Source organism: Halictus rubicundus, chromosome 15 (genome assembly GCF_050948215.1).
Source record: "Halictus rubicundus isolate RS-2024b chromosome 15, iyHalRubi1_principal, whole genome shotgun sequence".
In the NCBI taxonomy this organism is placed as follows: Eukaryota; Metazoa; Arthropoda; class Insecta; order Hymenoptera; family Halictidae; genus Halictus; species Halictus rubicundus.
In genome coordinates this window covers 6817248-6841272 of record NC_135163.1, presented here as the reverse complement: position 1 = coordinate 6841272, position 24025 = coordinate 6817248, and the positions used below count along the sequence as shown (strand labels likewise).

The 24025-nt window shown below is 43.4% G+C and overlaps 5 protein-coding genes across 13 annotated transcripts; 3 read left to right on the top strand and 2 right to left on the bottom strand.

Moving 5' to 3' along the window:
- The first annotated feature begins 1815 nt into the window (after positions 1 to 1815).
- Positions 1816 to 6316, top strand: LOC143361579 (pre-mRNA-splicing factor ISY1 homolog). The gene is made up of 4 exons (XM_076801091.1): positions 1816 to 1936; positions 2015 to 2037; positions 2118 to 2436; positions 2578 to 6316. Exons 1-4 carry the CDS (start codon positions 1934 to 1936, stop codon positions 2947 to 2949), a joined length of 717 nt encoding a protein of 238 aa, XP_076657206.1. The 5' UTR covers positions 1816 to 1933; the 3' UTR covers positions 2950 to 6316.
- A 147-nt stretch (positions 6317 to 6463) lies between these two features.
- Syt14 (Synaptotagmin 14) lies at positions 6464 to 16195 on the bottom strand. 5 transcript variants are annotated; one of them, XM_076801080.1, is made up of 10 exons: positions 14333 to 14670; positions 12433 to 12621; positions 12073 to 12207; positions 11534 to 11673; positions 10577 to 10753; positions 10175 to 10495; positions 9677 to 10030; positions 9282 to 9546; positions 8515 to 9082; positions 6464 to 7949 (listed from the first exon to the last, which is right to left on the bottom strand). In XM_076801080.1, exons 1-8 carry the CDS (start codon positions 14526 to 14528, stop codon positions 9334 to 9336), a joined length of 1725 nt encoding a protein of 574 aa, XP_076657195.1. In that variant the 5' UTR covers positions 14529 to 14670; the 3' UTR covers positions 6464 to 7949; positions 8515 to 9082; positions 9282 to 9333. The 5 variants fall into 5 exon arrangements, with proteins under 5 accessions (XP_076657195.1, XP_076657197.1, XP_076657199.1 ...); XM_076801082.1 differs by lacking the exon at positions 14333 to 14670 and adding an exon at positions 15701 to 16195 and having other exon boundaries at positions 8515 to 9546; XM_076801084.1 differs by lacking the exon at positions 14333 to 14670 and adding an exon at positions 15701 to 16195 and having other exon boundaries at positions 8515 to 9546; positions 11615 to 11673.
- Positions 16196 to 16572: 377 nt separating this feature from the next.
- On the top strand, positions 16573 to 18744 carry Cls (cardiolipin synthase). Of its 5 annotated transcripts, none has more exons than XM_076801087.1 (5): positions 16573 to 17103; positions 17302 to 17391; positions 17531 to 17874; positions 17944 to 18201; positions 18404 to 18744. In XM_076801087.1, exons 3-5 carry the CDS (start codon positions 17536 to 17538, stop codon positions 18659 to 18661), a joined length of 855 nt encoding a protein of 284 aa, XP_076657202.1. In that variant the 5' UTR covers positions 16573 to 17103; positions 17302 to 17391; positions 17531 to 17535; the 3' UTR covers positions 18662 to 18744. The 5 variants fall into 5 exon arrangements, with proteins under 5 accessions (XP_076657202.1, XP_076657201.1, XP_076657205.1 ...); XM_076801086.1 differs by having other exon boundaries at positions 17302 to 17395; XM_076801090.1 differs by lacking the exon at positions 17302 to 17391.
- Positions 18719 to 20136, bottom strand: Cia30 (complex I intermediate-associated protein 30). The gene is made up of 2 exons (XM_076801085.1): positions 19435 to 20136; positions 18719 to 19273 (listed from the first exon to the last, which is right to left on the bottom strand). The coding sequence occupies exons 1-2, from the start codon at positions 19794 to 19796 to the stop codon at positions 18757 to 18759; spliced, it is 879 nt and encodes a 292-aa protein (XP_076657200.1). The 5' UTR covers positions 19797 to 20136; the 3' UTR covers positions 18719 to 18756.
- Positions 20137 to 20416: 280 nt separating this feature from the next.
- Positions 20417 to 23948, top strand: Pnpase (polyribonucleotide nucleotidyltransferase 1). The gene is made up of 7 exons (XM_076801078.1): positions 20417 to 20619; positions 20732 to 21628; positions 21758 to 21931; positions 22087 to 22280; positions 22349 to 22512; positions 22587 to 22898; positions 23085 to 23948. Exons 1-7 carry the CDS (start codon positions 20471 to 20473, stop codon positions 23478 to 23480), a joined length of 2286 nt encoding a protein of 761 aa, XP_076657193.1. The 5' UTR covers positions 20417 to 20470; the 3' UTR covers positions 23481 to 23948.
- Positions 23949 to 24025: the final 77 nt, after the last annotated feature.

The window sequence follows — 24025 nt, the reverse complement described above, 5'->3', positions numbered from 1 at the left end:
AGCCGCGAAAATTTCGACTGGCTGACTTGACGTTGACTTGAACTACTGAAATTTCTGAGAATTTTCGAAAATTCCGAGAATCGAACCTTGTATTAGGAGAACATGATATCGAAGGAGGTGGCACGAAATTCAGTAGTACAAGTCAACGACAAGCCAGACGACCGAAAATTCTCGGAAATGTCAGTAGTATTAGTCAACGACAAGCCAGACGGTCGAAATTTTCACGAAGTTTTAGCGAAAATTTGAACTTTTGTATTAGGAGAACATGATATCAAAGGAGGTATCCGATTTTCAGTAGTACAGGTCAACGTCAAGTCAGACGGCCGAAATTCTCGGAAATGTCAGTAGTACAAGTCAACGACAAGCCAGACGGTCGAGATTTTCACGAAATTTTAGCGAAAATTTGCACTTTTGTATTAGGAGAACATGATATCAAAGGAGGTATCCGATTTTCAGTAGTACAAGTCAACGTCAAGTCAGACGGCCAAAATTCTCGGAAATGTCAGTAGTACAAGTCAACGACAAGCCAGACGGTCGAGATTTTCACGAAATTTTCGGAAATTTGCACTTTTGTATTAGGAGAACATGATATCAAAGGAGGTATCCGATTTTCAGTAGTACAAGTCAACGTCAAGTCAGACGGCCAAAATTCTTGGAAATGTCAGTAGTACAAGTCAACGACAAGCCAGACGGTCGAGATTTTCACGAAATTTTCGGAAATTTGCACTTTTGTATTAGGAGAACATGATATCAAAGGAGGTATCCGATTTTCAGTAGTACAAGTCAACGCCAAGTCAGACGGCCAAAATTCTCGGGATTTCCAGTAGTATAAGTCAACGACAAGTCGGACGCCCGAAAAATTTCTGAAACTCAGTAGTACAAGTCAACGTCAAGTCAGACGGCCAAAAATTTTTCGAAATTTCGGTAGTACAAGTCGACGTCAAATCGGACGGCCGAAAATTTCCGAAATTCAGTAGAATAAGGCAACGACAAGTCACGGGCGAGAAATTTTCGGAAAATCGTATTTTCTATTAGGAGCATAGGGAAATTGAGGGTTCAATAATTAAATAGGCAGATAGGTCTTTATTACATTGTCTTTATTTATTCATTGTTAATTCTTACATAGAATGATTACGCTGAAATACAAAATAAATGTGTATATGATTTACAAAATAAATGTTTATACCACGAACATTCTCATGGTATTTCATGTCGTGCGACACGAAACAGCAAAACATGAGATGACTGAATTGTGACCTACTCCTATATCTCGTCTGCGATATTAGTTCCACAATACTAGAGTTCCGACCGATACGGTAGGATGACACAGGAATGGTAAGGGAGCTCTAGTGCCCCGCGGCACCGACGAGAATATTTCGTCGGTGATTGCGGCCGTTACCGACCGCTCCCAGTACCCACCTGGGACCCACTTTGAGACTCGCAGTTTAACACGGGGGCTGGCAGTCTTTATATATATCTCGTCGGTGGTTGTAATAAAGTGTCCCTCACGGTAAAATTGGAATTTACTACCGACTCGGTAATCGGTAAAGAAGTTTGGTTAACTGTTTGAGCGTTTTGCCGCTACATTAATTGGCGCTGTACGGAGGCCTTCAGTGAGTAGATGATTCGTGCCGGATTCTGCGTTGATCCGTACGGCTAAAGCAGCAAGAATTATTTGTAACGGAGCACTATAATGTCATTTTTCACACACACTATTGCAAACACACGTGGTAATACTGTTGTGTATACACTGTCATAACCTCAAACGTGCGGTGGATAACCTATAAAATACGCTTTTCCCTCTAAAAGTAATCATAAAAAATTATAGTTAATTACACGACGGTACTGTTGTAATTATAAACCGCGAGTCGTACAAAATATAAAACACATTCTTTGTATATTCAGTCAAACGTTACTATAACCATCTAAAAAAATGGTAAGTACTGTAAACAGTATTGAATTTGCTATAATAAATATATTTCCTGTCATTAACAAAATTCGTTTCTCTCTTCAGGCAAGAAATGCGGAGAAGGCTATGTGAGTACACGAAAATTAAGCTTTTTTTCTTATATTTATGAGTTTGAAGATTTCTCGTTATACTATGTTTACTTTTCTAGGACCACACTGGCTCGTTGGAGAGCAGCTCAAAGCAATGAAGGGGCCAGGAAAGAGCAGGAAAGAAGACCATACCTGGCTTCGGAATGCAGGGACCTGAGGAAAGCAGAGAAATGGAGGATGCAGATCATCAGAGAAATTGCAAAGAAAGTGGCACAGATACAGAATGCCGGTCTAGGTGAATTCAGAATCAGAGACTTGAACGATGAGATCAACAAGCTGCTAAGAGAGAAAAGGCACTGGGAGGCCCAGATAAAGGAGTTGGGAGGGCCCGATTACTCCAGAGTGGGTCCACGTATGCTGGACCACGAAGGGCGCGAGGTAAAGCATCTATTAACGCGTTGATTGCCATGCAAGTTTTGTATGTTTTCCCTTCAGGTCAGCAATACGATTCTTTTGAGGTGCTCCGGTCAATAACCAGAAGTCGATGTATTAAGTTATTTATTAAGAAAATTGGTTTAGGTCCCTGGGAATCGGGGGTACAAGTACTTTGGAGCAGCAAAGGAGCTGCCGGGGGTCAGAGAGCTTTTCGAACAAGAGCCTCCGCCTCCACCTCGGAAAACTCGCGCGGAGCTGATGAAGGACATCGACGCCGATTATTATGGCTACAGGGACGATGACGACGGTATTTTGCTACCGCTGGAGCAGAAAGCGGAGCAAGAAGGTCGGGAGAAGGCCGTGCAAGAGTGGCAGGAGCAGAACGAGAAAAACGAGCCGGAAGCGGAGCCGGAAGTCGAGATCACCGCGCAAAGAGCGATACCGTCGCAGCAAGACATTCAGGAAGCGTTGCTCGCAAGAAAGAAGCAAGAGCTGTTAGAGAAATATGTACTTTGACAGGTTTTATTTCTGTTTCTCTCCTTATGCGTGTTCAATAACAACTATTTCGTAAGTTTATTCGTTTAATTGTATTAGAGTACACTTTTATAAAACGCGACAGATATAATAATAATTGTTATTCATTATTATTATTATTATTAATGTTAGTATTAATATTATTATTAATTTGTAAGTAATAACATTGATTAAGGTAATTACTTTGTGCAGTAGACGTTCAAACTTCAATCGAATACTTATCGAGAATGAGAGGGAGAGAGAGAGAGAGGAGAGAGGAGAGAAAGAGAGAGAGACAGTGCTGTAGATAAAATATATAGATAAAAATTCAACGATAGTCTGTTTATAATCCTCGCGATTGCTACTCGTAAATCTTGTCTTTTCTTCTCGCTTTTTCCTATTGGTAATGACAACCAGACTGACTTAACGACACGATAGAATTCGAACACCGGTGAACAATGCAGCTTACGAGTTAGCGTGAGAATTATAATTCGACGTGTACATCCATACCTCGCCGATAACGGTACTTAAGTAATAAAGATTTAAACATTCCCATACGTGCCCGCCGTCTGATCAATGTTTTAAAGCGTTTTCAACCGAGTCACCCTCGGTCGCCTTCAACTACCCTTCGAACAAAATCAATTGTCCGCTCAAGGCCATGCTTGTACTATCCCCATAGCAGTCGAACTGTCCCCGCTGATCGCATACTTTTCATTATGCAGCTCCCACAGCACTGTTCAACAAATTTCCATTAAATCTCTATCACTTATTAATATTAATACTTATTTGCTAGTATTTGCTAGTATCAATACTTGTTGCATATAAATATTCTTCTGAACAAATATGTTTCATTATAATGTCATAACGCCTCGTCAACGTGTGACGGCGAAAAGTGCTACGAGTTGAGCACCGCTGCTAAAGTCGCGCGATTGCCAAACTATTTAATCGATATAATTAAATCAAAGTAAAATTTGCATTATATTTTAATGGTTTCTGTACGATAAAAATCTGCTCTATCGCGTGCTCTAATTAGATTTCCTCCTAAGTTCCTAATTTTTTAAATAAATTGAAAAATCTCTAAAATTGACACATTCCGGGTGTCTTTGTCAATTGAATCGTTGCTGAAACAATGTGATATTAAATCTTTTTTTACCGGAGAGCGTACAGAATAATTATATCCAAGAAATAACAGCGTAACTGTTATACTATTACAGTACAAAATATTTATCGAAGATTAGTAAAATTTGAGAAAATATTCGAATTTGTTGGACAGCGTTGCCAGAGCGTTCTACCTCTATACGGTCACGATAATATTACGAATCGGAAACAATGAAAGGTACAGAAATTACCCTGAAAAAGCGTCAACCATCGACGAGCCCTTTATGCCCTTCGAGTACATAAAACGTGCCATAAACTTCCCTTTTTAAGTTAATACAATTCCAACGATTCCGAACCGTTCTCGTTCGCAGCATACGCGACATTTTCAACTAACTTCGTGCATATATTGAATTGCATGTATGCAATAAAGAAGAAAAGGACACAAAGGGTCACTTACATTATTCTTTTCCCTCTCGCACTTGAAGGCGCGTTCTTTTCCCGTTCTTCGCATAATCATCGTGATGTTTATAAACAGACTGTACAATGTACAATTTTCCTGTACAATTTGCCAGGACTTAGAAGTGAAAATTATCCTAAAGAACGCTAACTAAGGTCGCGCTACGCTTTCAAAGGGCTTATCAAAGTAGACGCGAACGATTCGTTCGCACGCCGCACATCTCTCCACCATGGTCTCTTGCGTTCAGTTTCCCCTCCTTAGCGTCGCGCCTCTACCCCCACCGTCCTTGGTCACATACAACACCGCACCGATGACGTCAGCGAGTCGTCGGCCTACGGGAAACAGCGTCCACTAATCCGTAGCGTCTCGCTCTGTTCCCTAAGGGAGGGAGACTCGAGTATCAGCTAAAAAAAATCAATTGGAAACTCGATATTGGAACTGATTGTATTTAACCTCGCAAGAGAAGGTCATGCTGAAGTAAAAAAATTGTATTCATACTTTAAAATGTAACCGAAAATATATAAGAAGTTTTAGAAAATTTCATTGAGTTCTCATTTTGAAAAAATCCCCCCCCCCCCTTAGGTCGCGCTAACGACAAGGGGAAGCCGAATCAATCAAAGCTGAGTCTACAGAATGTCGTCGTAACACGTGTAACTGTAAATGAGACGTAAACGAGAGAAAGTGGGGGAGAGAATAGTTCGAGCATGGATTAATCATCGTTAATTACCTAGAACACTAAAGCTTGAAAAAGTCAAGCGTTGAACGATTCACAGCATCTGTTATTTTATGTTTTCTTTTTTCTTGTTCGTTATATATATATTTTTTTTTTAATGTTTTATTATATAATCCATTAGTCAGTCGCCCGCTTCGCTCAGTTGAACCAATCCCCATCTCTCCTAATTATACGTGTATAAACGCGTGGATCGTTTACGGATTTCGTCTACGTTTCTATCGTTATTTCACGCGATTTACTCGTACGTGTGTATGCCTCTAAACCTCTGTTAGTTAAAGTAATTGTATCAACTCTACGATCACATCTGCGTTTACGGGGTGCGCTTTTGCGAGTTTATTGTGCGTCGTTTGAATTGTGAGTCTCTGTCCTCGTATACCGTCCCCTAAATGGCCAACTGTTTTAACCCCTCAATGCCCTGATTGAGTCGCTCACACGTCCCTATAGTCTCACGCATACTCATACACACATGCATACGTCCGCGCATTATCGAATCTACATTCGTTCCCTCCTTAGCGTCCCGTTGCTTTCCCCCACTGGGAGACTGGTCACGTGGCGACGTTCGGTCGCCAGCCAATAGGAAATCGAGTCCACTAGCCCGTAGTGTCTCGTTGCGTCGATTCGCGGGACGATAGGGAGGGAAACAACGTGTCTCGCACGAAGAAAGCGTCGGTGCGAATTTTTGCACTCACAACGATCATCTACCAGAGTCTAATGAAGCTTAATTAATGCTTCGAATTTTACACCGCCCTCTACTCGCGTCTTAACACGTTCGCTGACCTTTGACATTGACCTTGCTACCGTGTTCTTTCACTCGAACGTTTACAAGGTTGCAAGCTGTCCTCCCTTACCGACTGGGGCGACGATTGACCCTTGCGTAGGCAACCAAAATGCACGCACGACTTCAAACCTCTAACGCTACAATTTTAAGATTTTTTGAGTAAATTTTTGTTTTGAAATTATAAATCGATGTCGTAAAATGTTTAAAGAATGGACATTTATATTAGTCTCGTGATATTTTTGAACGAGCAGAAGAAGTTGCTGAAGAAAACATAGTAAATGAGTGTTTGGCTGCCCGGTTGCCTATACAAGGGGTTACCAAAGATTTATTTTGTTTCGAAAATGTTGAGAGTTCACCATATCATGTTGAATATTTTACGAATGTTATAAACTGAACCCATAATAAAGTGTTTCAGATTAACACCTAACTATTTTAAAAGATTTTCACATGAAATAAAAATATGTTTTTTAAATGTTGTGCTATGATCGTATATGAAATGAGTTGTGTGCTATTCGAAAGAGCAATTTATGATTTTCTGACCACATACTGAGGATCAATTCTATTAGTTAAGGACTTGCGACCAATTCTGGTGGGAGTCAGCGAACGCGATCGTATGGAGTGAGCGGGGAGCGCGCGAGAAACGAAAGAGTATACAAGAATTTCACAGCCTCGCGTTCCTCTTCGAGTTGTTCCTTGTTCGAAACCGGTTAACACCGGTCCTAGGATCGTCGCAACTAAGGGAACCCTCCAATCAAAACACTCGACAACTAACCGACTTCTATAAATTCTTTTTTATCATTTAAAACACTAGAAAACTGTTCCTCTTGAATTCCTCTCTATCGGTACATTTCCTACGTGATTCTTGTACCATTTTCGAAATCAAAATTCAGAATAGCTTCTCATTGGCTATCGCCTTATCTGCAACCGTGACGACAAGATAAAAGGTGATCGGTGCGCATTTGAAGTGAGGTGCCAAAAAATAGTTCTCTACAGGAAGAAATGTAGATAAAAAAGAGAGTGTGGATATTAAAAGTTATGTTTGTAGACAACGCGATAGCGAGCCCGGTTCGTTAAGTTCCCTAAAACTGCGATTACAATATTTAAAAAATTCGGAGCTGTACTTTCGAAAACCTTTATGCTCCGAATACGCTGAAATTTTGTAAATAGGTTCTTTTTTGACAAAAATAACCATTGCGAGAAGGATTTTCGGCGTTTCGAAGAAAATATTTCATTCGAGTGTCACTCCCTTATGCGGTGTCGATAAGGTAGGCGACGACACTGAAATGGTAATAAATTTTCTTTCGAGACGCCGAAAATCCTTCGCGTAATCATCATGTTTGTCAAAAGAAACGTATTTTTAAAAAATTCCAGCCAGTGCGGAGCATGGGCGTTTCCGGAACTTTCGCCAAATGTAGTTTCGAGGAAAACGCGTTCAAAGTATGTTCTTCTACTCTCGTTGACTAACAAGTATTGGCCATTTACTTTTCAGATTTTGTACTGCGAAAATACGTTGCTTCGGCGACCCCCTTAGCGACAATCGGTCGCCAGTCAACGAGGGGAAAGTACAAGGCGGCGTTCTCCGTCTCGTCGCGCGACGTTACGGAGGGAACGCTCCTCAAAATCCGTTTTATCCGACCGGAGGGTCCCCTTACGGGGTTAATTCGCGGTCTCGCTAGTCAATCCATTCTCGAACCTTGCGTCGCGTGTCCCGATGGGTCAGGAATGACCCGGGGAGGAGGGACATCGGGATTCGTCGTAATCGACTCGTCCGAACAAGCGTGATATCCGTTGAGAAAGTGTCGCGCGGAGCCGGGAGACGGATAGGTGGACGACAGTAGAGAGAGATTTAAGTGAACGTGAGAATTGTACGTTTTGCTTAGCGAACTCTCGACCCGGCTGTGTATCCCACGACGATTCTCCGTCGACGGACACGCGGCCTAAAAATGGTGAAAGGCACAAAGTAAAAAATAAACGGTCAAGGTTGGCTCAGGCACATAATCGAGTCGGAGAGTTTCGTATCGATGCCGCGGTTTCATACTCTGCTTTTCTTTTTCTCTTTGTTTCTTTCGTTTTCGCGGTATTCGCGCCATCGCTTCGGGACCGAGAGAATTGTCCGCGTACAACGCGTACTTGTACACGAGGTAGACTACTCGTTCATCTGGATCACCCTCGCGGTGACCGGGCCAGTTTTGACCCGGTGAATTCAACAGAATTTTAACACTTTCGACTTTTCTGTCGACTACACTAGTCATGGGAAAAATATCCAATTTGCGTCTGCTGCTTCAAATATACAATTTTGGTAAATTAAGGAACGTATTCGTCATTTTAACAACATTGACGAATAAAATACAACAAGCAAAGAACGTTAAGAGAGAATTTCAATATAGAACGGCTACGTTTTGGCGAATTTTTTTTTTCTGTACGATGGAAATATTAATTAAAAAAAAAAACACAGGAAAATGTTTACCTTCTCGTGTAAGATGATCAAGATAAACGAGATACCTTTTCTTTTCGCGTACTTATGTGTGTACAGGGTGTACAGGGTGTTCCTCTTTTTAAATTTCCTTGAAGCCACAAAGAAATAATTTAGACTGTCCCTGGTTCTGCCGAGTTACATGTACAGAGAAATCACTGTAGTTCACCCAAGGAGACGAGTCGTCAGATAAACAAAACATCAGCGTACTTGCCTTTGTTAACCCCCTGTGCTATAAACACGTATGTTGTGAACTCCCATTGGAAACCGGTGGTTAAAGCGAACACCCTGGAACCGCGCGGTTGTGTGGCCGTGTGAAAAGTGTTTGTCTCGCGGTACCGCGGTTCGTTAGAGTGTCTAATTAGATATACATACGTAGTATCGTACGCTGAAAACACCCACGACTCCGTCCGGCGTATCAAAAAGGGGGATAATGTACTTGGTACATCGATAGAGAGTTTCTGTAACTCGGAGCGTTACCGCGTGCGTAAAATTGATGACGACGTGGCTCTGGTTCGCAGGATCGACGACACAGACAGAGACGTGTCAGGCAGTGGACGGGCCCGGTTGGGGTCTCATAAGACCCGGGCGTCGCCTCTAAAAAGAGTATATATACGTATCTTCCATTCGGTCGATGGTGTTGCTGTTCTTCTCCTTTCTTTTTAGCTGTTTCTCGTTGTGAAACGGTGTTTCTCTCTTTTCTTCAATATTATTTTTTGGTGCGTGGTCCAACGACCGTCGAGGCAAAAGTCCATGTCTCTTTTAACCGTGTCTCCGTCGATCGTTTGATGCGTACCATGTCCGTGTCCTTAGCATAAAATGTTTCTCCGTGAACAGGAACTCTGTCTTCAGGGTCGCAGCAGCGAGTGCCAACGCTGGACCTGCGTCGGGTAGCTCGCTGCACGCATGTCGTTCCAATGCTGGAGCTCCTCGGGCCCGGAACTGTTCAGGCCCAGGCTCAGCCAGCCGATCATCTCTCTTCCTTTCTTGCCCATGCTTCCCCTTCGCCGGTTGTACACCGACAGGAAGAGCGTCACGTCCGCCAGCTGGAACAGGGCGACCTGCAAACAAAAACACAATCAGTCTTCTTCGTCGGTTATGGCGTGACGAAAAATTTGATCTTCGTCCTCGAGGGGTTAAGATATGATCAAGTTCCGATATCCTGTTGATTACAGAAGGATGCAGCTTTACCTGGAATATGAACGTTTCCTTGTAAAGAGGATTCGGCTGGGCACGCTTCAGCCCCGTTTTCGACCGTTCTATCTCGTGGTCGTTGCTGTCCACAAGAACGAGCTTGACGTACGTATCCGGCGGCTTGGTGTCGTTGCCACCGCCGCCCCGGAAGTGTGACCCCTTGATTATTTCGACCGCTAAACGTCCCGTCGTCCCGTTGTACGACAAACAGATCAGAATCTCCGCGACGCTTCCACCCTTCATACTGCTGCCATAAGGAGGCACAGTGGGCGAGGCGTACGACTGGACCGACTGCTGAGAGCCTGTCGAGTCGCTGCGAGTCAAGCTGCCGGTTGTCGCCCAGTCTTGTACCTTTAAGAGAAAACATAACCGAGTCAGTCTTACAATGGACCTGTTAATCTGGCGACACTGAGCTCGTGTTCGAAATGGTCCCTGAGGACTCACTGTCAGTTCCAAGACATTCTGCCAATTACAGTATATACTATGAAGATTTACCGAAGACGAAGGAGGCGGCTGCAGCGTCAACCAAAGAGTCGTCTCAAGCTGAAGATTGATTTGATCGAAGGAGACCCTGGCCTCGCCGAGCAGTCTCTCTCGACGCATTCTTCCACCCCAGAAGTAGACTCGCAGCCGCACCCCCATAGCGTTCACGTCCTCAGGGTTCACCCGAGGAAGCAGGAAGCTCTCCATGTACTGCGGAGACGAGCCCTGTCGCACCCGAGTTTTGCGACGTTGCTTCCTCGATGGTAGCAAAACCAGTCGAACTTGACTGCCGCCTATGCCCTCCGGGTAGTTTCGTCCTTGAAGTACGTGCACCTGAATGGAAATACAGATTCGCAAGTGATTTGTTAGTGATTCTCTGATTGGTATTCGAAACAATTCGTCTGCAACACGAACCGTCATCTCGCGCATGGGGGCGTCGTACAAGAACGCAACCTCGAGGCTGCCCACTTCTTCGGCGACGGTGCCCATCGTCGTGATGACGTCGTTGGTCGTCGGCCCATTCTGTTCGACCTCCACCTCTTGTTCCCTGGTGCCCAGCAGGATACTGGATGCCCCGACATCCACTACGCACTAAACAAAAGATGTACCGCGTTCAAATCTGAATTGTACAATGCGGAAACCGTTTTCGTGGGGCATGGGCACGTTGGATCTGGTAAATGTATGCACCATTTTGACGAGCACCATGAGCACTTTTAGTCCGGCGATCTTAACATCTTAGCCCCGGTGAACTGTTTCATTTAGACAGAAATGAAGTTGATGTCTTCACTACATTCTAAGAAAATAGTTTACAAACGTTCAGGTTGTACACCTTGTACACTAAACTCAAATGTAGATAATACAGCTGACTTGCAATATAGCCTCCCTATTTCAGTAGGATCATTCAACACTGAATCTGCCACTAATCAAACGATCAGTTTCAAATTTTGTATTTTACAATTATTGCACACATCTCTTCACTCAAGCACATAATAAAAATTGCACAAACTTTAAGCGTAAGATTTATAAAGCAACACAGACCAGTTAGTTTTACCGCTGGGTAGGTTCAGTGTTAAAAATGAAGACTCCTCGCTATGTTCTAATAAATAACTTGTGACTACTAGACTTTGTAAAATACCAGGCTCGGACGTGGACAGTACAGCTGGTCTCAAAAGCTCAAAGGGTCGACATAACTTCCCTTAATCAAATATTTGATTCTTTAATCCAGTCGAATTCAATCTTACCAGATCCAACGTGTTATAGCGATAAATGACAGAGAACCGGCGCGTATGGTTTGTACAATGCGGTGCAGTAAAGGGTCGCGTGACAACAAACACGCGCGGATGCCCGGGGACCGATTAATTATTTATATACCAGCGGCTCGGATCGAGAACACGATATTCGATCGCGATACGTGGAAACCGCGTCTTCGCAGTTTAGTTCCTGTTGGTTCACCTGTTGTTGATCGGTGGGGGTGTGCTCCTCCGTGCAGCTGCTGGAGGTGGTGCCAGCGTCTGAAAAAGACGAGTCGTTTTATGGCCAACCATTTTAAAAACTACAGAGTGTTCGACCACATGTGGGAGAAAATTTAACGGGTGGTTCTCCAAGACAAAGGAAGAATAAACAACTTGCGATTTCGGCTTCATTTTCTAGTTATTGTCAATTCCAAATTCACCTAAAATGCGGCAACCCGACCAACAGAGGTGTACGTTGCTTACGTCATAAAAGTACATCTCTGTTGGCCGGGTTGCCGCATTTCAGGCGGATTTTTAATCGTAAACAACTAAAGAATTAAGGCGAAATCACAATTCTTTTACTCCTCATTTTCGTCTTATACCGTCATGGGGAATCACCCCTTAAATTAATAGCTGTCCTTTCAGATAGAAATCGTAGGATAGGATAAAGCTACTCACCCACGATGGTGGGACCATCTTCAGCTTGTATGGTGAGGGTGTCCGGGGGTGGCGGAGGACGCGGATTCAATCGACGAAGAGCGTCTTCCTCAGAATCGGAGCTGGTCTCTGGATCCGAGTAGGAAAATGTTTTTCCTGCGGCAGAAAATCGAACACTAAAAAGACCACCCTGCTGATTAACCCTTGGCCGATTAGTCCGATTTATGTCGTGTTTCGACTCGTTTTTATCGGAAGAATCTCAGCTATCTATTGGTGCTACAAATCCGAAGGTGGGAGGCGCCAATTACTGATGGGCAAATTTTCTCTATTCGGAAAGGGCCGAGTCGTGTAAATTTAACCGTGCACGAAGAGAGTGGTTACCTATGTTCTTCGCGATCTGAGAAGTAGAGCTGTTGTTGGACTCGCATAAGGGCACGCAAACGCCGCCGAAGAGCGTGGTCGTGGACGGCGGGGTGAAACACCACTTCCGGGACAGGTACAAAAACAGAGCCAACAGCAGGAACACGAAACCAGCAACGGCAGCTAGAAACGCTGTCGCTTCCACAGGTACTGGAAAAATCGGGCGGACAACATTATTTCAGCAGAATATTTATTTTTTCATTAAATTTTTCGGTCGAATGGACTGAATTTTTGGTAGTGAAATTTTGTTCAATTTGGACCAATGCGGGGCACCCCCGACGACAATCGGAGCAACTGTTAATTATTCCAGGTCGTCACGACCTAATCTGTCGCCGGTGTTTGAACGCGTTCGATATATGCACGGGTGAACGCCTTTCCCCCCCGTACACGATAAATAATTGCCCTTTTAGAGGACACTTTTTTCCGTCCCTTGCACCTTTTTCCTTCCAATAAAAAATAATTCAGACGTTGGTCAAATTGTCTCAACGTGACCTAATTAACCCCTTGCCTCACAATATGTAACGGCGGTGAAGATTTTTTATACAATCTGTTGACCGTGTCTGGCGGTTCTATAGAAAAACGGAGAAACTAAATTAATCGAAACAATTTTTTTTCAACAAACGTCTTAATATTTCTCTTTTCAACACTATGTTTCCCTTTGACGTTTTACTCTGCACTGGCACGGATTCTCGAGCGACCCTGATTGTTACTATTAGGAAGGGTTAACGACTTTCTCTCGAGCATCAATGAACGACAAACCGAAGAACAATCGGGAACAACCGCGTAAAAGGCAGAGTGCAGAGATAGGGTTGCTGCTGAATCCCAACCCCAGCGACGAAAATAGATGTAAAATATCATAGGCGAAGTGTGCTAGAATAAAATTAACTTGCGGAAGAAAACAAACAAAATAAATTAAAATAAATCTCCTTGATAAAAAGAACTGTTCAAAGCTAAAGTATACTACTTCACCAACTTCCTTTTTATTTTCTGGAGCCAAAATATTCCGATGTCTTATGACTCCTACGAAGGGGTCTCGCAATTCGACGAAGCGATATCATTTACAAAAATTACCCAAGAATACTGTTAAAAGATCCAAAAATACATTCAAATTTACTTAGCACTCGAATGGCGACTGTGAGGCGCCACTAAAAATTGCTGTATCATTATTCAAAATATTTTTCACATTACTAAATTTACTTGCATTTAATAAATTACTAAACATTTCAGTATTGCACGAGCAAAATTGTACCATTTTCGTGTGTATAACATGAAAGTAAATATACAGAAGGGAAATATTCTAGGCCGGAAAAAATGTTTCATTTTGTAGTTAAAATAGGTTCGAGTGCAAAGGATTAAAGGGACTGATTTTTCAGTATTTTTCAGTCAAGGTTTCGTTGGGGTGTCGTTCGCGGTTCAACAATTTCTCGAGAACGTCTGAGAAATCGTCGACCCGCACTACTGCGCGCTGCGCCGCCGCCAATGTCGCGCGTCGTCGTCGCGCTGTCGCGTCGCTCGGGAGGCCAGCGACGCCGAGGATTTCCGTTTCCGTTTACGTTTCCGAGGACTTTCGGTTCGATCGGCCGATCCTCGTGGCGATAATTATAATCGCCGCCCTTTGACGACGGAACCGTGCATTATCCGAGGCGTCGCTCGCCGGCGCGCTCCAACAAAAACTCCTCGTTTTGCGCATTGCGGACGAGAGAAGCAGGCCGGTCCGCCTTGAATTATTCTCGAACGGCCGATGAACGCGCGCCGAGAAACGGACACTCGTCCTCAGGATCGATGGCACACGCCGCGAAAATCCGAGCGGATCGTTCTCGAAACTGTTCGAAACTCAGCTGCCATGACAACGGAACTATACCTTGAGCCCCCATCCACCATGGATCATCGATATTTTCTTCCCCCTCGAATCGCAAATGCATTTTTCCACCCGTTCGAACCACGCGATGCACTTCGATTAGTCGATCGCGAAAGTCTGCTGGCTCTTTTGACAATGTTCGAAAAAAAAAAAAAAAATTATCCTTGACCTCTTGCTGTGTTGTAAAAAAGCTATACATTGAAATAAAAACAACGGTAGGAGGTATCAACGTAAGATTTCCTATTTATCGTTATTTGCCATTATATGTTTTCATATTTAACAATTTCTATGCGACCGTATATTTTACCACAATAAAATGGCAACCCCCTGGCAAAATTTCAACTACATCATTTTTGGGACACCCTGTATACCGCAGAGAAATAAAATAGAATAATTCCTCGTGGACACATATATTCGCGATAATTGTAAATTAAAAATATCAGAGTTGAAATGGATTCCTCCCATTTTCTTAAAAATTCACATTTACCCCACCACAGACGAATTCTAATTGTAAATGATAACGTTCGAGCTATACCCTCTGGATATGGAGATCGTAGTCAGCAAGGGGTTAAGGATGCGAGCGAATAATTCAGTTAATGTCTGTACACATGTTCCTCTTCCCTCCAGAGTACACACGAGACCTCGATATTTGTTCTCGGAGAGAAACACGATTAGTATTCGAAAGAAATCCCGGTTGGTTTTGTCATGTTTAATTACGGTCTCGGGTGAACAAGAGACATCTTAATTTTCGTCGCGTCTAACTGTCAAATCAATCAACGGGTGACGCGCGTGCAAGGTCGTCGTTTTCTCGGTAATATTTCGAATTCGAATCGGCGGCCTCGGTTCGACAAACGAGAACAAAGAACGTCCGTGCGTCCAGGTGTCGCGGAACGATGAACGAAAATTTGCCTAGTGTTCTCCCCTTGCTAATGCAATCCTCCCGACACGCAACACTTCCACCACCGCTGCGCACGAACACCAATGGGGACGGGACATGGCACGTTCGAGAGCAACACGCGCACGCATACGCACACGCACATGCACACGCACACGTATACGTACACGGTGGTCCGGTCGCGTAGACAGCTAGCACACAGGCACACAGAGAGCCGTCGCATTTGTTGGAGCCATGAAAAGTTGACCGTTGTTGGCACACATGTGTCAGTGTGGGAGAGGGAGGGGAAGGGGGGAGTTTGTCGGTGTCCACCTAACGGGACGATCGGTCACGATTAGGCTCTCTCGGGTGTGTTAATATCGTCGAGGACGATGGTCGCGAGAGGCTTTTTTCGGGGATCGATCAAGCATCCCCGATCGCTGGAATAGCGGATTATATCGCGTAGAGAGAGGGAGGATTCGGTATAGTGGACTTACCCGCCAGAAAATGGTCTGATCCAGCCAGAATCATGCTCGTCCTTGTGTCGCATTAAAGCCTTCCTCTTTACGTGGTTGTGTCGATCGGACAACGCGGCGAGTCCACGACTTGTAATAAACGACTCATCATCCGCTCTCGGTGTCCGCGGGACTTGTTTCTCCGGCACGAGGCGCCTCCTCTACCTTGCGTTCGTGATCCCCGTGAAACGTGGTTACACGAGCTGACCGAATAATAATACGTGGGCGGGGGTTGTACACACAGCACTCTGTTGCTCCCCGAGACGTGTGCGCCTGCAGTACCTCGACCAGCCGTACGCCTGCGCGACACCGGACGCTATCATGCTCCGACGAGGGGCACTCCGATCGGCAGCGGTTCTCATTTGCAATACGAACGTGTACAGGCTGTGGCAAAACTGGCGGTCACCGTCTCTACAGGAATTCCATCGTCTCTCCGCTAGAAGATGGCAGAATCTCCTATCGCTTCAACTGACTCCAGCAATTTTTAGTTTCTGGAATTTTTTAAAAATCGATTTTGCGGTAGAAAAATTCGGAAAAAATTCACAGTAGTGTGTACCATCAGGTAGAATGTTCCTGAATTTTTTCGTAATTGTTTGCCGAGCAGAACGGAAGAAATAAACCGCTTTATCCGACTTTACCCATTGAAGTGACTAGGTACGGGCCAAGGGTCGATCTGTACTACTGCATTCGCTGGAAGTAGAATAGGCTGATCGTGGTCAGACGATTCCTATTCAACAGCGCGCATAGTAGACCGATAAAATGTTATTATATATAAATATGCCATGGTCGTTTATACCACCCATCCTGGGACATCCTGGGACATCCTGTGAAATAAAGAAATAAAAAAGCTCCGAGAATGGGATAATTAAAACGTTGACAACGTTAATCGTAGGAATGTTCTTTCGAAATTGTTATTTTAACGCGGGAGTCGAGGCATGAATATCGAAAAACGATGGTTTACGTTATCGATAATCGATATTTTGTTAACGCACCTTCACCTCGCGTATTCAAAAAAATTATATGTATATTTTATGTTAGAGGATGGTTCGCTTATTCTCCTTCCATTTGATGCGCACATTATGTCGTTTGCGAAACGTTTCAAAGTCGATCGAAATAGGATCGATAATTTTATTCCACGGTGTCGCAGTTAACTTTGTTTCCAACGAGAATAACTTTATTTAATATAGACCACCGCATGCATATTCTGCCATATTGTTCAGCATCACTTGTAGATAATCATGTCTCTTAATTTAGAGAATAGTAAACACATCGATAAAATCTTCGAATTAATTTTATAACCGGTGATAGTAGTTTACATACAAAGGCGACAATCTCGAATTAATTTTACTGCCGTACGAGACTCGGCAATGTTTAAATTGATAGGGGTAAGACACATGCGTTATTTGTTTTTGGTTAACATAACCTCTCGAGATTTCGTATGTATATATACATAATTCGATGTTGAGTGAAACGGCATGCGACGAGAAATTCGAACGCCTAATTAAAACGTATCGCGAGAACGCTGTTTAAATAAACATGTACACGAATGAAATGTTGTTCCTCATGAATTGCTTTAATTCTAGTGGTCCGAAAGTTAAAGACGATTCAGAAGATTCGAAATTTCAGGCAAATTACGTTTATACCGTTGAATTATAATTCGTCTGTTTCATGTTGTAGGTACTACACAATTTTTCTATGTTCTCGGTATTTGTAACGTTGTGAAATGCGTAATTGCGAATGAGATCATGAGCTAAGAACCAAAGAAATTTATTATCTATTTCGTTTCTTTTCTTTGTATCGTTTCGAAAACAGGAAAAATGGCAATGAGCTACTGTACCATATTACGTTTCAAACAGACCGCAACATCAAACAGATGCTTGCTAGAGAAATGTCTGAAACAATATTTCACATATCGTACGAGCGTGTATTCCACTGGGATCAACGACCACCACAAAAACTATGTCTCGAAGAACGAACGAATAGCCAGAAGGAAAGCGTTAAGAACGCAAATACTCCAAGACATCAAGCACACCAAACGAAAAGTTGAGGAGATTATAGAGAAAGAGAATATTTGGACAGTGCCAAACTTTCTTTGTATGGGTAGAATTGTAGCATCCCCTTATTTGAGTTATTTAATTTTGTCGCAGGACTATCAGGTAACATGTAACAACATTTAACATATCGTTGCAACTCAGTCGTACTAATATTCTTCGCTTGCATTACAGGTAGCACTGTGGCTTTTAATAATTGCAGGATTCAGCGATATGGCAGATGGATGGATCGCACGTACATGGATAACACAAGCTTCGAAGCTTGGTAGTTTTCTAGACCCAGTCGCCGACAAATTGCTAGTGGGCACACTGTTCTTATCTCTGGCCTGTGTGGGATTGGTTCCTATTCCTCTAACGTGTCTTGTTGTTGTGAGAGATGTTGCCTTAGTTTCTGCTGCTTCGTACATTAGATACCGTTCTTTACCTCCACCAGTATGTATCACGTGAAAGAACACTTTCTCTGTCCCCTATCATAGAACACGCTTGCAAGAAACATTCTAATTACCATACATTAAGGAAAACTAGCAGTTACTGTAAACATTAGAGCAAACATAGAACCAAAATGTGTCTGTAATATGGGACAGAGGGAGCATCTATCAAATACTTCACCAATGGATTCATTGAAATGTTTTAGAAAACCCTGGCGAGGTATTTCGACCCCACACACGCGACTGTACAGTTAGCGCCGACATACATAAGTAAAATTAACACCGGTGTTCAGTTATCGTTCGCCGCTGGGACTCTGGCTGCCCCAATTTTCCATTTTGTGAATCACCCGATTATGGTGGGCCTGTGTTACGTGACAGCGTTGACAACGCTAGCAGGTGGTATAAGCTACTTGTTATCGAAAAACACATACAAGTTTCTGAGCAAAAAGACGGACACAAAGTAGACAGGTGTCATCATGTGTATGATTAATCGCTGAGCAATTAAGAAATACAATGTTAATACACCTCTTCATAGATTTATTATATTTTTCTACAGCGGTTAAGATTGACTCATGTCGTTCATTTCGTAGGCACATTTCTCGAACACGGATGCATCGTAGCACACTCCGATATAATCGATCTCTAGTTTGAAGGGCCCGTGATTCGTGTCACTGAGCGTGATTCCGAAATGTGTGATCATGTTAGGCGGTAAAGGTGTCTGATCGTCCTGTACCCCGCCCTTCGCACTATATACAAATTTCGCGAATGGTATCTTAACGTCCTGCCAATAAGGACCTCCAGTGGTGTACAAGAAATAGTGATAACTATGGTACCACGTGATATCGACATATCCCCTTTGCAACATATTCAGCATGTAACATCTGCCATCCCCCCGAACTCTTAGAACTAAACAATTGTAAGCATCGATATCGTACGTAGTCGCTCGTTTAAAAGATTTTCTCTTCGTTGCGGTAGTTATATTGCAATAACCAGCTCTCCCGATTGTACCGTCCTTAGGTAGTCGAGGATTTAGCTCACCGTGAAACAGTCCGGTACCGGTAAGTGTAAAGTCTAATCTGAAAGAAGGATAAGGTATTTGTAGGTGATTTCAACGATTTTTAATCGTTTGTATATGAGCCATTAGTTTTCTAAATCGATTAACTACACAAGGGGGTAAAGAAAACAAGTGGAAACAATAATAATTTTACTCGTTAAACAATGTGCATTAGATGCTTACTTAGCAGTCGAGAAACCTTGGTTATAGTCGCTATCGCAACTTAAGATCCATTTGTTTCGACAATCTTCCGTTCCATCGAACTTCCAAAGAATTTCTTTGGCATCCGGCAATATCTCGGTATGATGAATTCTGAAAAGGTCCCGCATTTCTGTCAAGAATAGAGATAACTCCCCCTTGATGTCGCGACATCCTGCTTTGAGTCTTCCGAGCAGGCTCAACTTTTCCTCTTTCTTTACGATATCGTGTATCACGGGATAATTCGATCTCTTTGGTTCCCAAAAATCGAACAAACGACTGCTGTTGTGAAGCTTTCGCGTGCTACCATTAGAAATCCTCGAACACGACACTAATACACGAATCATGTTTCACGAGGCATGTATTTACAGAGATCCCATAAGAAGTAGACTTTTTGGTTATGTCACGAACCGGACGATCCAGACTAAACGAGTACTTTTCGAGCTGTAAGCTTTAATCATTATAAAATCACGCTACCATTACTGTAAAATTCAACTTGCACATTACATAAATGCTACGAATCCAACACAAATATGTGGTCACACGACTGTACAGTGTTTATTGCTTCCGTACAGTGATCTTTACAGTAGCTTTAACGGTAAATTATTTATTAAATACTTTCTCTATCTTGTCATTTTCAATGACGGATCAAACGTAATGAACAATATAATTCATAAATTGTTTGCGATTAATATTTTTCGAAAATATACATAAACAAAGAGGAAGTGAGAGTGCTCGCAGTTGAAGATTTGCCGCCACCGCTATAGTGCTGCGCCGAGCAGCTTATGCGAACCCTAACAGAATTAGCATGGACCAGAACCCACTGGCGTCAACGCTAGCATGGACTACAACCCGCTATCTTCAACGCTCTAGCATGGACTAGAACCCATTCGACTCTTGTTACTGATTTATCCTTGGCCGTCGAAATCACCAGTGTACCGCGATAGGAGTGATAGGACTTTTCGTTCGTGATCGATGGCCATCATGCTATGTTAAAATCAAATTTCTGTTTCACGTGAAGATGGTATTATTGAGGCACAGTGGATTGTTTAATAAGAGATGCTTCCTTTTTCTACGACCGGGAAATCACAGCAAGAATGGAAATATCCACCTTAATGCGAAACCAACAGAATCCGCGGAACAGATCGAGGAAATCAAATTATCGGACGGGTAAGAATGTCACGTGTTAGTTAACCTAAATCCGGTTAGTGTATACTAAACGTTCGAGAAGAACGTTACGGTTCGCACTGTTTTCAATTGTAATCGTTCTGTATTCTTGCAGGAAAACGATCAGTTTGTTGACCGGCAAGTACGCTCGATTCGCGAGCGGAAACGTGATTGCGAAATGCGGCGAAACCTCGGTTATGACCACTACGGTTCGAAAGAACGAGGCAATGCACAGTCACATAACTCCGTTAACGGTGGATTATCGGCAAAAAGCCGCTGCGATTGGACGTATACCATCGAACTATTTTCGCAGAGACTTGGGTCACACGGAACAAGAGATTCTTACGAGCAGGTTGATAGATAGATCTATACGGCCATTGTTCGACAAAAGGTATTGTTACGAAACCCAAATAGTATGCAATTTGTTGGCTGTCGATGGAATTAATGACCCCGAAGTGTTGTCTATCAATGCTGTGTCAGCAGCTTTAAGCGTCTCTGACGTTCCATGGAATGGACCTGTAGGAGCCGTGAGAGTTGGTATAATCGACAATCAGTTTCTAATCAATCCTTCAAGACGTGATCTTCATCACAGCAACTTAGACCTCATCGTGACATGTACATCAAAAAGTTGTATTATCATGATCGAAGGTTCAGCTAACGATGTCTCTGAGCCAGACCTCCGGAAAGCTATACGTATGGGCGTCAAAGAATGTCAATCGATTGTGTCGTCTATAATACAATTGAGAGATCGTGTAGGCAAAGAAAAGGCTAAAATCCCGGAAGAAACGATCGAAGATATGTCAGAGCCTGTAAGGAACTTTTCAGAGGAAGAGATACGTAATATTTTCACGTGTTACACTCACGATAAAATTTCACGAGACAATGCCATTAACGATCTAAGAACGAGAATGTTAGATAATTTCAAGGAAGATAATCCAGAAGCCGTTAAAACAGCTTTCGATACGCTTGTTAAAAAGACATTTAGGTCCTTAATATTCGAAACGCATAAAAGGTAACGTGAAATGGTAATAACATTGTTTAACATCAAAATTTAGAAACACTAATCTCGCGTTCAGAGAAACGCGAAATTTGTGTTGGACGGTGTGATTAATCACGCGTGCAAGTAACTCGATGATTTCAGATGCGATGGTCGTGAGTTCAATGATCTGAGAGATATAAAGTGTCAAGTAGGTTTGTTCAAACCGCTTCATGGTTCAGCATTTTTCCAAAGAGGACAGACCCAAGTTATGTGCACAGTCACTCTCGATTCCCTAGAGAACGCCCTCAGGATGGACAGCATTTCGTCGCTAATCAGGTATTCTATGTACCAGTTTTTTCTACACAAATATGTTTACGGCGAGAGCCACTGATAACTAGCCTGTGGATTTTATACAGTTATAGTAAAAATAAGTAGATGCAATTTAAAACAGGCTATCCGTAGCCTACTAACTACGTTTCAAAAACTTTCAGCGGGATCAAAGACAAGAATTTTTTTCTCCATTATGATTTCCCACCGTACGCGACCAACGAGATCGGAAGGGTCACCGGAACCAACCGTAGGGAGATAGGCCACGGGGCGTTAGCGGAGAAAGGCTTGAAAGCAGTGATACCAAAAGATTATCCTTTCTCTATAAGGTTGACAAGCGAAGTGTTAGAGTCGAACGGTAAGTTGCTCGCGCGTGCAGCGACAGACAAACATTTTGCTCGGTGTAATCTGATACTGTGCGTGCAGGTTCCTCGTCGATGGCTTCTGTGTGCGGTGGCAGTATGGCGTTAATGGACGCAGGTGTGCCGATATCAGCTCAAGTCGCCGGCGTAGCCATTGGATTGGTATCGAACTTCGACGACAGTAACACGAAGCAGGCAGAGCAGTACCATATACTCACGGATATATTGGTAACTATATCTCCGTTCGAATTCCAACACGAAGAAGACGGGACGAGATTAATGTCTCATCATTTCGGTTACAGGGTATAGAAGACTATTTAGGGGATATGGATTTCAAGGCAGCCGGCACCAAGAAAGGATTCACCTCTCTGCAACTGGACGTCAAAGTTCCGGGTCTGCCTACGAAAGTGGTCATGGAAAGTATACAGAAGGCAACCTCGGCGAAACAGAGAATAATTCAAATCATGAACAGTGTGATAATGTCCCCGCGGGACTGCAAGGCGGACAATCTGCCGGTGTACGAAACCATCGAGGTGCCCGTGCATCAACGGGCGAAGTTCCTTGGAGCTGGAGGCTATAACGTGAAGAAAATCTTCGCCGACACTGGTGTAAATGTACGGCAATCGAATTTCTCGTTAAGCCGGGGTCACACGAGCGTTGACGCGATGGACGTTACGACCGTCAACGATTTAACGCTGGGACGCACGTTGCAACGTCCGTTATTTCAACGTTCGCCTGATCCCGGCCTTATCAGGACCGATTCAAACGAATTCGATGATCACCGATGTTCGCTTTCGTAGATAAACTCGCAAGGCGAGAACACGTACTCCTTATTCGCGCCTAACAAAGACGCAATGACTGAAGCCAAAGAGATGATCGAGAAAATACTGACGAAGGAGAGCGAACCGGAGCTGGCGTTCGGCGACATTTACACGGCGAAAATCACCGAGATCCGGGATGCCGGATTGATGATCACATTGTACCCCAACATGCATCCGACGTTGCTGCCGAACTCGCAGCTAGACCGGCGCAGGGTCCACCATCCCAGCGTGCTCGGCTTCCAAGTCGGCCAGGAGATACAAGTGAAATATTTCGGACGAGACCCGGTCAGCGGGCAAATCAGATTGTCGCGGAAAGTACTGCAAGAAGCGGCCTCCGAAACGCGGATGCTCGGCGTTGTCGCCGAGAACGAGTAACGTCTAACGCCTAACTGTCTTCTTCGTCTACTTGTTACTTAGGGTACGAATACAACGAAGCTCCGACACTAGCGAAGAGAGCTGCGCTTTTGACGATCGCCTGCTAAGCGCATGATCACGAAAACCTGCGCCACCCTCTTCGCTAGTATCGCAGCTCTGTTTTGTACTCTTACCGTTACTCGGTAACACTTGACGCGTTAGCTACCGGTCGCCTATTATTTACCGGCAGTTGTTTAACTTTACACGCAAAATAACTTTTTTATAAATGAACCAAACTTTGTTTACTAGGTAACCAACTGTTTTACTAACTGCTTTGTTTACTAGATAATTGACTAGTTTACTAGGTAATGTGTAATGAAAGTTTTAGAAAAATAGCGTTTAGCTGGAATTACGAAAAATTTAGTAGAAGTTGCTTTTCTCCAAAATTTTCGTGTTATCTGGTAAACTAATCCTTCTAGTTTGGCAATATGAAAGTCGTTTGGTACATTTATAAATAAGCTATTCCGACTTAAATGGTGTGCCATCAATTATGTGACTGACTGTAT